This window comes from Erpetoichthys calabaricus, chromosome 6, assembly GCF_900747795.2.
Source record: "Erpetoichthys calabaricus chromosome 6, fErpCal1.3, whole genome shotgun sequence".
NCBI classification, from domain to species: Eukaryota; Metazoa; Chordata; class Cladistia; order Polypteriformes; family Polypteridae; genus Erpetoichthys; species Erpetoichthys calabaricus.
Genome location: NC_041399.2, coordinates 55,538,599 through 55,551,249, shown reverse-complemented (window position 1 = coordinate 55,551,249; position 12,651 = coordinate 55,538,599). Strand labels below are relative to the sequence as shown.

At 37.0% G+C, this 12,651-nt stretch overlaps 1 protein-coding gene across 2 annotated transcripts in view; it reads right to left on the bottom strand.

The window, feature by feature from the left end:
• Positions 1–620: 620 nt before the first annotated feature.
• c6h8orf34 (chromosome 6 C8orf34 homolog) overlaps positions 621–12,651 on the bottom strand; it is a 446,972-nt gene continuing 434,941 nt past the window's right edge. For both annotated transcript variants that reach the window (XM_051928738.1, XM_051928737.1), the window contains exons 14-15: positions 11,549–11,596; positions 621–1,105 (exon numbers count right to left, since the gene is read on the bottom strand). In XM_051928738.1, the coding sequence (XP_051784698.1) occupies positions 1,098–1,105; positions 11,549–11,596 (56 nt within the window). In that variant the 3' untranslated portion in view covers positions 621–1,097. The remainder of the gene's footprint in view (positions 1,106–11,548; positions 11,597–12,651) is intronic.

Sequence of the window (12,651 nt, the reverse complement as noted above, 5' to 3'; positions counted from 1 at the left end):
CTTGACTGCTACAAGATGTGTGGTGGAATTGGGCTGCTGATTTGTATTGCTCTCCTTCTCTTACTTTGTAAAGCACTGACCCCGTAAGTGCTACAAAAATAAAGAACGACCACATGATTGATTACCGGTATGGCAGAGTTTACGTGTTCTCAATGTGCCTGCCTTTGTGTACGTCCAGGTAAGGTAACTGGTGACTCACGTGAGTGTCACTGTGAGAGTGCGCTCCCATCCTGCTGGAGAGGCACCATGGCAGGTAATAAAAACAAGATGTGTCGTAAGATTATCACATGTCCTTTTCACAAACACAAGCCCTTATTGGGTGATAAACATACCTAAAATGAAAAATGATCCCCCTACAGGAATGGTCACCTAAATATAACAACTGTACACAAATATTTTTTTATGTGTTTATAGCACAAAAACATATCGCATATTTAAACTCGTTTCCCATTGTTCAAGACACAAGTTTTTGGTTTTTGGATACCTGTCATTAAATAACTGAGATGTCACCCTTGATTGTGTCTGCACAGGATGACTTACACTGTTCATAACGAAAGAGCCGTGTGCCCATTATGTGGTTTAATGAGAACGCATTCAATTAAAAAGCAGGTTTGTACAAGTTGTTACAAAGAGTATTTTATGGCACTTCATAATCAAAATTAGTATAATTGCTAACACAGATGATCATAGATTAGAAAAGCAATTAAAACATTATTTACATTTGAATGAATGCTTGAAGATCCATGCTATAAGCAAGATAACTGAAGCAAACATATATAAGGGCACAGATCTGATCTGACAATGACACAATTAAAACATGCTAGCATATGCAAGACTTTTGAAGTAATATATAATCTAAAAAAAACAACATGTAGTGACCATTAAGAATTGTTTTGAGAAAGTCCACTATGAATATAAGTTTAGATTTTTATATCACTTATAAAAATAAATCATAATTTTTATTAGGGTTTATATATATATATATATATATATATATATATATATATATATATATATATAAAGAAAATATTCAGAATGCAAAATAACAGTGTTGCATAATAGCCAAGTTAGTTTAGTCTTCCTGTTGTGGCTTTTCATCATAATCCTATAAAAAAAACAGAGAGATGGTTAGCTTTCAAAAATAACAGACATAAAGTCACAGTATTGTATTTAACACAATTAAAATAATTAAAAAGAGAAAACTATTTTGGCTCAGATTTTTGTGGTTTGGTGCTATGGTTATTTTGTCTGCTGGCATATTTGTTTTGGTTAGGCCCAACCTCAATGTACGGCCAAGGTAAAAGCTTAGATGTGCTATTTAAACCAAAACAAATCTTTCAGGATGGAACATAAATGCAGGGTTCGCTAAAACAGACAAATGTTATTTTAATTTAAAGCATCCTGTCTGCGTGGTTTTTTCTGGGTATTTTGGTTTTCCTCCCACATCCCTTATGTTGAGTGGTAAGTCTAAACTGTCCAGGTAGAAGTCAGGGCGTCCATAACTAGTCCTAACTGTCAGATCATGGAGCTCAGGGTGCTAAACAGACACGTTTAAAAAAAATCTCAAAAAATGTGATGTTTTCATTAGCTTGAAATTCTTGCACATTATTGAACAGTTTCAACTTACCTGTGGAAAACCAAGGGTGAACATATTCGGCATTGCTTCTTCATTTACTAAACAGAAATGTTGGGTGTAATGTTCATTCCTTTCTTTCAGGTTTATATGACTCAGGCACCGCCGCGAGTGGCAGCCTTTCCAGCAGCTCTGTGTACGACTTTACCTTTCTATCTATTTAACTGATCACTCCTACCACTTTCTTTTATCAGTATGCTGCTCCTGGAGTATGTGAATTTCCCCTTGGGATTAATAAAGTATCTATCTATCTATCTATCTATCTATCTATCTATCTATCTATCTATCTATCTATCTATCTATCTATCTATCTATCTATCTATCTATCTATCTAATCATAAAAAGGCCTTTCAGATGAATTTCACTATAAAAGTAAAGCTGCTCTCAGCCTATTATTCCATCCCACGTCCATCCACCCTTCCTTGTAACTCAGAGTAGGGTCAACACGTCTAAATGAACTGGACACATCTTAGCCAGCATAGTGATGTTAACCAATCTAGTCTGATGTCAGTAAAAAGCAGTAGTTCAAGGAGGTGATAAAGATACATACAGACTAACTAAAATAGCATAAAACAAATGCAAAAATGCACAATTACTTATTGTCCACTTTTATGTCCACTTAAATAAGCATAGTTGGTGGTTCATTCACCAAAGACTCAAAACAAAATGGTGACAGCTCTCCATGTTCACCGTTTTTACACATTTTTGGTGCTTGTACAGTTCGTTCTTACTACTTCAGCAAATTAAAACAATTCACTTTCATAAACTGGAGTGTGGAAATCAAAATCCAAAACTGTTAAGATATAACTTGGGTAGAGAGATTGTGAAAGGCCTTTGAGTCAAACGAATTCTTTTCTAAAGTTGTGTTCAGGGCCGGCACTTGCATTTTTGCTGCCCTAGGCAAAAGGTGTAAATGGCGCCCAACCACTCCCTTTGGTTTGAGTGGAATCATCACCAGCAGACCTATAAATAGAAACCTGGAACCATGAGAGAGAAGTGAGGGACTGGGGAGAGCGAAATATGGAGGGGTCAGATGCAAAACAGTGAATTTTTTGCAGTTTCAGAATGTTAATGGAGGCATTTGTTTACTTACAGCAACTACTGTTTACAAAACTGTCTCACAAAAATACCTTCTCGAGGGGTGATATTTCAGAAAACATGCAGGAACTGGACTGCATTAGCAGCCATTATTTATTTATTTGTATTTAATCTTTCTTTAAAGAAAAAAAAAACAACTTCATCTATTTAAATTATTACCTAAGAAAAGTATTGTTGGCCTATATTTAAATCACTAGCCAAACAGGTACATTATGATGATGGTGGAAGTTGTAGGAGGAGAACAGCCATCTTGGATGAGACAGTGAAGAAGCCATTACCTGAAAGGGAGGCCAGTACGATGACGGCGACAGATTGGCTGGTGGAACAAATAAAAAACTTTATATCCAGAGAGTGAAAGTTAATGAAGGGACCAGCAAGAGTCGGGTGTGCTACCATCCCCCATACACCAGGTGGCAGTGGTCTTCATTTGGGGACCCAGATGGGACACCTGCAGGGGTGTTTGGGAGATAGTTGGGTTTTGTGAAAATGCAGTCCAGTCAGGGTTCCTGGGGATCAAGAGAGGGTGCTGTCGGGGAGGACCTCCCTACTTTTCTTATGGCCCAGAAGACATAGTATGGCACCAGAAGCATTCCTGGGTGTGGTATAAAAGGGAGCCCACTGCCTTATGTAGTTGAGTCAGAGTTGGGAGGCAGCAGGCATAATTCAACTGGAGGAGAAGAGGAAGGATTGTTAGTGTATTTACTGTATAATTGTGGCACATTGCCGGAAGGAGGTCTGTTAAGGTGTATTAATCTATTTATGTGTAGTGCATTGCTGAGTCTGTGGTTTGGCTCTCTGACGCCACCTTGTGGTTACGCAGTCCAGTTATATTCTTACCAAGGCAGCTTCATAAACATATAGATTTTATTTAAATTAATGAAACCAAGCTTAATAAAACAAAACTGAAGCATAATGATTCGCTTTAAACATTTACCCATAACTCCTATTTACTGCATCCTTGCATAAGTAAATAATGGAATATGACAATCTAATCCAGGGGTGTCCAACTCCGGTCCCGGAGGGCTGCCGTGGCTGCAGGTTTTCATTCTAACCATCTTCTTTAGTTTTTGCCGCTAATTGACTTCTTTTGCCTTAATTTTAATTAACTTGACTCAGGCCCCTTAGTTGTCTTTTTTCCCTTATTTTGCAGCCAAACAAATAATGAGACACAAAAGAAGCCACCACATGACCAGCTCACCTGTGCCCATCACACAATATCTGAAAATAAAGAAACGTGATTGTCTTAGTAATGTTGATCTCTGAGGTCACCAAAACATTTTGACGGTGTTCTTAGAAAAAACAGAAAAACAGTTTTGGAAATGTCTGCTGTGGCACAATGAGAGCAGCAACAAGCCATGGAAGTAAATAACGAGTTTAATTAACAGCAAGAATCGGCTTCTCATTAAAAAAGTGATTGGATTGAAATTGTTTGGAGTTTGACACCCCAATTTAGATGGTCAACTGTTGGCTTGTTTCACGTCTCATTTGTGTTTGTCATTTAATAAAGAAAGGAATCAATTCAGAGCAATTAATCCTTAAAAACAGGGCTATTAAAATGAAGGGAAAAGGAGTTAATTAGCAGGGAAAACTGTTCACTGATTAAGAAAAGAGTTTGAATGAAAACCTGCAGCCACCCCTGATCTAATCAATACACAACTTTAGAGAGTTTTTCAAGTGAGAGACAGACTAAGGTAGAAGTTTTTTAGTGCTCTAAGAACAATTAATATTTGCCAAGTTTTAGTGCAAGTTTTAATACAAGCCCATTTGGGAGATGATTATAGTTTGAATGAAATAACCCGTAGCAATTCATTCAAGAGCTGTAGTCCTGTTGCCTTTTTGATCATGTAATTTTATTTTGCTGTGTCTGTGTCTTCAATGTCATGTCAGTTTGAGGATTACTATTATTATTATTGTTGTTATTTCTGCTCATGTAATTGTTGGAATATGATCTATGTTGTAACTTCCCCTATGATCCCCCTCAACTCCCCTGAATCCCCTCCCTGGGTTTAAGATAAGTCAGTGTCCATGAAAGTAACACTAAAACTATGAACCTACACCTGCAGAAAACAAACATACAGGAGGTGAGAACGATGCATCTCGAAACTTGGAAGACCACGTGTAGGTTATCAGACATTAAAATCAAACATCTCTAGTAAGCAACAATAAACAATGTAATCACACAGTTGCTCTTAATAATACAGTATAAAACAATATAATCACACAGTTATTCTTAAGTCAGAGCTTGTACTGCTTAAAATGTAACCAATTATGCCACCATAGCTGTCTGCATAGTTCTCCTGAATGGTAGAGCTGGCCCTGGGTGCGCTCACATTAACGCACTAACAAATCTAAAGTAAGGTAAAATGTATGGCAGACGATCTGAGCACTGTGGGTGCCTGCGGGACGGACCACAAGAGCCGCCCAGTAAGAATGTGCACAGCTGGACTTTCATTTACGTTTAGTAAGTAGTTCAGTTTTGTCTTATCAAAGAATAATTTCCATCAAAGAGTGAATAACCATTCACAACAATAACAACAACATAACAATGAATTATGGTAGAGATGTGATATTACTTATTTTATTAGTTTGGGGTGTTATTTGTTTTCCTTGTGTATAAGCTGCCTTTATTGTATGCCTTGTGTTTTGTGGGTGATCCACCAATCATTACTAATAATAATAATAATAATAAATTTTATTTATATTGCACTTTATATTTTAGCAATCCCAAAGTGCTATAGTTATGTCCCGTACCCTATATATCCAGAGAGTCTCCCACAGATCCTGCCAGTTGATTTCAAATGTGCTAAGGAATTGGCGAGTTTACTTGCATTTTGCTTTGCTTTTGATATTTTTATATTACTGGATATTTTTGACTATTTTGCTCTTTTTTTTTTTACTTCATCACTGGATTGTGTGTGTCTTGATCGCTTTGGATTGTCCATGCTGGCAACTCCTTTTTGCCTTGTGCTCTCTAGTATTTAGCTGGAGTTTGTGTCAGGATTTCACCCTGTAGTGGGCATTTTTGGAAGTGCGCTTTGTTTCTTTAGTGCTTTGGGACTGCAATTCACAACATTACCTTTTTATGTTATTGATTATGTTTGTGGCCTTGATTTGTCTTATTTAAATTATGTAATTTAATATTTGTTTATATTGTCAGGTCAGGTCACTTCAGGTTGGGGAGCATGCACCTGTACAGCATGTTGCTGCACCCACCACATGACGATACAGCCCGGGTTCCAAGTTGGTAAACCCACAGGCAGACATGCAGTTCGGTCCCACCCACCAGAAATGACCATTTATCTGCAACAACCAGGTGTTACGTAGGTGTCCCTTTGGTTTTGTCCAGCCGCTCGTGTCTTCAACAATGAGGATCCTATGAGCTGGATCGCCCTCAGAGAAGCGCACCACATGGCCATAGTGCCATTAATGACCCTTCTTCATAATGCAGGTAATATGCCTCATCTTGGACTACACGAGCAACCGCTCACTCGACACAAAGTCAAACCAGCTGTACCCAAGGGTTCTCCGAAGAGGCACAGTACTGAAGTAGTCCAGACTTTGTGTCAAGAAACTGGATAGCATCCATGTCTCGCAACCATATAGCAAAACAGGACTCTGAAGACTTGGACCTTTGTCCGTGTGACAGATACCAGGAGTGCCACACACCCCTTTCCAGTGACGTCATGACCCTCCATGCTCTCCCAATCCGTCCACTGACTTCATAGGAAGAGTCACCAGAGATATGAATGTCACTGCCAAATCAAGAAAACCTCTTGACAAGGTCGTCACTCTCTCCACAGACAAACACACTGCTGATGGATGTACCCATGAGGTCATTAAAGGACTGGATCTGAAAATGTTTATATTGTGTTATTTTATTAATTATTCAGTGTTTATATATTAAGTAAATACCATTGTTTTGTGTCTGGCGTTCTGTGGGTGGAAACCTGTAAGATGAAGAGCCAGCCTGATTTAACTGCTGAAGGACTGCCCTCAGCCATTATATTTCAGGCTGGGCAGTTAGTCTTTCAGTGGTTCATTGGTGCTAAAAGAGTACAATATTGTGAGTATTATTTTCTGCTTTCTGGATTCTCTGTTTCTGCTTTTGGTTTTCTAAATACTGGAATTCATTTCATGGATTCGTCTGCAATAGGTTGCCTTTTTTATGTAAACGCCGTGCCTCATTTTTGCCCATCTGACATTTTTATGCTTCACTTGCATTTATTAAAATAAATTCCTGTTTATAAAGATTACTTGTTGAAACAGGTTTGATGGTTTTCTTTCCCTAGAGAGTAATTTTTGGTATATTTTGGGACATTTAAGATATTTTTGAACTTTTAAACTCAGCTCCCTATTTTGACCTCTGCTGGCCGAAGTCTCCCTATGGATTTTAGTGTCAGTCTGCCTGGGGTGAGGCCCATCTCAAGGATGGCCACTTAAGGTATTGACCAGGTTTGTGGGTCTTTTTGAAGGCATTTCAACCTTATCACTATATTTTGTGTGCACTTGAACACAATAAATATTGGTGAAAAATGAAGAGAAAAGTTCATAATCAAAATGAGAATTAATGAAATGTAAATGTATATGTATAAATATATCCTGTAAATAAACTAACAACATGTTTTAGACAATATCATACGACTGATCACACAATGAAGCAGTTTTGTAAGATTTTTTTAATGGATGCCGTGTTCCACTTATGGTGTATGACTGTTAGATTTGTTGCTGCCGGTGAGATTCAGGCTTAGGGAACTGATAGCTGCATTTTCTACTAATCGCAAAGGGGGACCTCCATATACGATACTTAATCTCACTGCACAAGCCTCTGTCCAATTGCTAAAATAAGTAGGATATAAAAACAGAGGAGATGGCAGGGAAAGAAAAGCGTTTTTATCCTAATCAGCTACACTTCAGAATTTAATTAACAATGACTTACTAAAACTGACAGAACAAATAAAAGAACGAGTGGAATGCATGATTGACTAACACGGAAAATGACACCTAGATACAGTATAAATTAAATACATTTTTGCTAAATGATGTCAGTTTGTTATAAAAGCAGTAGAGTGACAGATTTCTCTTTTATCTGCTTGTAACATAATCATATACAGTATATGTAATGAAGTGATAGCGTTGACCTTTCAAAGCTTGTGCCTTGGTGATGTGGAGTATGAAAGACTACTGCTGACATAATTTCAGTGAAATAAATGCAGAATTCGTGAGCTGCATTTTTAATTTGTTGATTTTAGGCCCAGATGCTTTTATGTTAAGTAAATTTGTTTGAAAGGAATATTCTGGTATATCTACAGTATATTCAGAATGCTGTTTAATAAGTAAGGAAAACAAGATGCCTGACTGTCATAAAAGTGCTACAATGAATTGAATTGCTGAAACATGACTTTACTAGTATGTTAATATGAATTTTAGGTTATTAAAAGCAGGCAACAAAATCAAAAACATGTATAAAAAGTACAGTTAAAATTTTATTCTATCAAAATTGCATGATCTCCTCAAACTATATCATGCTTATTGCACAGATTGCTTCTGCATCTACAGAAAATAAAATTTCAGTGTATTCAATAAAAATGAATTCTGATGATCAGAAGCCTTAACACAACTTAAGTAATTAGAAGTGAAAGGGACCACAAATCAGAAGACATTCATCCTAACTGGGGTACTACTGTTTACTTCATGCCAGGGAATGGCAGCGAATCAGACACCACAACACTCGCATAACCCACGGGCACTAAAGTAATACACCAGAAATATAAATCATCACACCAGAGAAGTAGTGGAAATTTAGAAAAGGCATGGGGGATGAGGCGGTACCCTTTTCAATAGGAATAGATAATGTTTAAACTTTATAGATATGAAAATGCTGATGTAAGGGAGCAGCCCAAGTCAAAAGAGCACAATGCTGTAGCTTGGTTAGTCAATGCATATTTTGCTTTCAAATCATTGACAACTGTAAATTAAATATTACAAAATAGGTCAATCCTGGTACAACTGGACACAAGGCAGCAAAAGAGCCCAGGAAAAGACAACAGCCCATCACAGGGCCCACTCATGTATATACGGTCAATTAGGAATTGCCAATTGGCCTAACCTGTGGGTCTTTGGGAATGTTGAAGGAAAAACATAAAATTCAGAGAAATGCAGGCATGGTGAGAAACTCTAAACTCCACGCAGACAACAACTAGGCGCAGGATTCACATCTAGGACACTGGATCCATGGAGAAGCAGCACTACAGTACCATGATGCCATGTAACTTAAAAATATATTTTTAAAAATGTGAAATTAAGTTCCTGGCTGCATGATCGTGTTATAACATAACTTCACATACCCACTTAATGTAATTCAGAGTTGCAAGCTGCCGGGGACTATCCTGGCAATTCAGTATATGCCAGCCCTGGACAGGGCATTGTCAGAGATATTCTCTTTATTTAATAATTATGAAAAGCTCTGGAGGAGGTTTTTATGCTAAAGTACCAAGAGAGCCCAGCACAGTTCAGAAATGAGACAGTACTGAAAAACATTAGTATTTACAATTCTTGGCCATCCTATGGCACTCATGTTAATCAGTATATAACTGTTAGTTAAGGGTGTTTCTTTCCTTCTATCAGTCTGTCTTGGGTAAATCATTCTGCTAATCTTCCCAAGTTCCTGAATATGACCTTGATGCTGATGAGTTTACAATTTAGTTTGTTTACAGCACCTTAAAACTATATTTGGTAGAATATAGACATACTGTTTGTGTATCTGAATATTTCATCCAGCATTAAGGCTTTAACACTTTACTAGAATCCTGTGTAAGAAAGGGGTGGTCAGTCAAAAATATTCTAAAAAATTATTCACGTCTTATTACATTTCAGCACGTCAGCCCTGAGACTGACAGGCTCTATCAGATCAATGCCTTTTATATAAAGGTAGGGAAAATACATATAGTAGAAAATCAGCATGATTAAAAGAATTGTAATTGGACCAAAGATGAAAAGACAAACAATTTGTCCTTTTATAAATAATGTTCTATATGTCACATTATGTAAAAATTTTCTTTGTAACCTTGTGACTTCATAGCATATGAATCAATATAGCAATGCAAAAATCTATGCCATGTTCTCTTTGTATTGATTAACTAACGGCAGGGGATTTCTAAGGTAAAGCAATTTTTTCTAATAAGCAGAATTACACTTAAAAGGCTCTGGAAGAGGAAGTAGCTCATATAATGTCATTATAGAATGTGGTTTAGAAAAGAAAAAAAGGAAACAAAAAACAGAAAAAGACAGTTACAATCTGCTAGGGATTTCATAAATAGGCACTGTGAGAATTCCATGGTGATGTCAAATGGTATTTCTGCAGATACAGCTTGACTCATGATGAGCTTTTTGGATTTTCCTTTTTATATATTTCTGAAATGTATAGGATATTCTATAAAGTGACCTGTAATTTCTGCACATAGTGCCTTACACATGATAATGCACACAGCCCAAAACTACTGCATTTTAATGGGGGCATACAGCATTGAGGAGCCCCTGGACTCAACTTTGAAGACACTAAAAAATTTTAAAAATACAGTGTAAAATAAAACATATCGAATAAAAAGATAGATAAAAAAAAAATCAAACAAAATGCCTACAGCCAATATGATTGAATTGTCAATCCATTCATTTATTTTCTAACCTGTCACCCCATTTCAGTGTTGTGACTTAGAAAAGCGTCAGAACTGGGAGAACACGTGGAAAATACACTTTAATGTAGATGGGGCAAAAGGAATGTTACTTATAAATAGAAGAAGGAAGACACTGTCCTACAGGAGGCAACCCAAGAAAAGCATTTGTGGGTTTATGTTGACTTGACATTTCCATCATCTATGCAATGCGCAGAAGTGATTAAAAAGGCAAATTAAATGTTAGGTTAGCTTGTTAAAACTGTTGAATAAAAATCGAGTGACGTTACGCTTAGTCTATATAATGCTCTAATGAGACTATCTGAAGTATTGTACACAGTTCTGGTCAGCACACTACAAGAAAGACATAGCAGCACTTGAAGCTGTACATACGTAGGAGAGCAACCAAGTGCATCCCACGACTTAATGACATGAACCAACTCTGACAGGCTCAGAGAATTAAACCTGTTCAGTCCAGAGCAGGGTAGACGGCGTATGGACATAATCCAGGGATTTAAAGTCCTCAAAGGCATTGATAAAGATCCATCAGAATTCTTTCATTTTAAGGGTGAATCACATACTTGAGGATATTAATGGAAAAGTGCACTTAGGAATGAAGCCCTTCTTTATTCAAAAATATATTCTTGAAAATCTGGAGTCATGTAGTTGAAGCAGAAACCTTGACAACCTTTAAGAAGTATCTGGATGAGATATCAGGACAGCTTAGCTATTAGCTAAACACATGGGCTTCAATGACTGAATGGTCTCCTCTCGTTTGTCAAATTTCTCATGCTCTTATGTTGTGAGGGGCCTGTGTCAGTTACGATTCCTGAAAAGAGTATCATTATATCACAGAGTACACTCAGTCATATACAGTTAAGGCCGATTTGTAGATGTCAACTAAACTAACAGGCACATCTTTGGGATGGAGGAGGAAAACTGAAGTATCTGCAGAAAAAGACCAAACATGAGGACAGCAAGCAAATCCTGCACAGACAGTGGGTGAGAATTTGATAAATGGATTCTAGAGTGGCAAGGAAGCAGAGCTAACTACTTTGGCTCCAGGGTGCTCTTCATAAATTACTAAGTAAACCATTTTAGACTCAAGTCGTTTACTAAATCGAGTGAAAGCAATTTCAAAATCACACACCTGAAACCACTGATCTTTTGCTGGAATCCCAAACTCCTGTCTGGCTGCCTGTAAAAAGAAGAAGAAGAAGAAATAATGACTATTTTCCCTCTCAGATCATGAAGTAGCATCAACTAAACAGTGCAAATGTTTACTTTAATCACAAATGTTAACTCTAACATTAAAAAGAAATGCTCTTTCTATTATTGCTTAAAAATTTAAGAATGTTCAATACAGAAACTTACTGTATTCCCAATATGCAAAAAAAAATTGTTATTGGATGCATTATTCAAATACTACATAAGTTTCAAACTTTTGAAGCAAGCTATAAAGTATTAAAAGTTAAATATCTCTATATAAAAAAAAAACTGAAGTGTAAGTAAAGCACACTGTAAAACATGGATTTTTACAGAACCATCATCATGAATGAGAATATGGTGATGCTGTCTTCTCATACACTCATCTCTAAAGATGGGGATGCATATTATGTTTCAGGACAGTTTCAGTATATGAATATTGTATGTATTCCCACAAAACACCACAACTGTGGATCGTATAAATAAATAAGCAAACAAGTAAAATAAATAAATCCTATTACAATGGCATGCCGACTTGCAGGTTGATGTGCGATACCAGTGATGACATCAGTATGAATGGTATGATACCCGCAGTGCAGAAACTAATGCTGCTGCTCCAAGGGTCCACTGTCCTAGGTTCACATTCCATGCCAACCCATGGATTATGCATGTTCTTCTCATGTCTGTTTTCCAGTGGGTTTGTCTCCAGGTAAAAAAATGTTTTTGTAGTGTAGGGATCTTGCATTCTATCAACTGAACAAAACAGGATTTATACTCCAATCACATTAACAAAGCTTCAGTTCACCAAAGAGCTCATGTGCTGAGCTCATACTAAATGGTGACTTCACTGGATTAGGCCTAATTCCTGTTTCTGTAAAGTATTTGCTTGTTGAAATTGATATAGTTCATGCTAACGGCCCATGATTTTTTTTTACCTTAAGAAAATATTTTTCTTTCTGCTTTTACCTTTTCAAGTGTAAAGCAAAACATGACTGCATAAGTGATTTTCTTCTCCATCCTATGAATTTATGGTGCAGGACACAACCA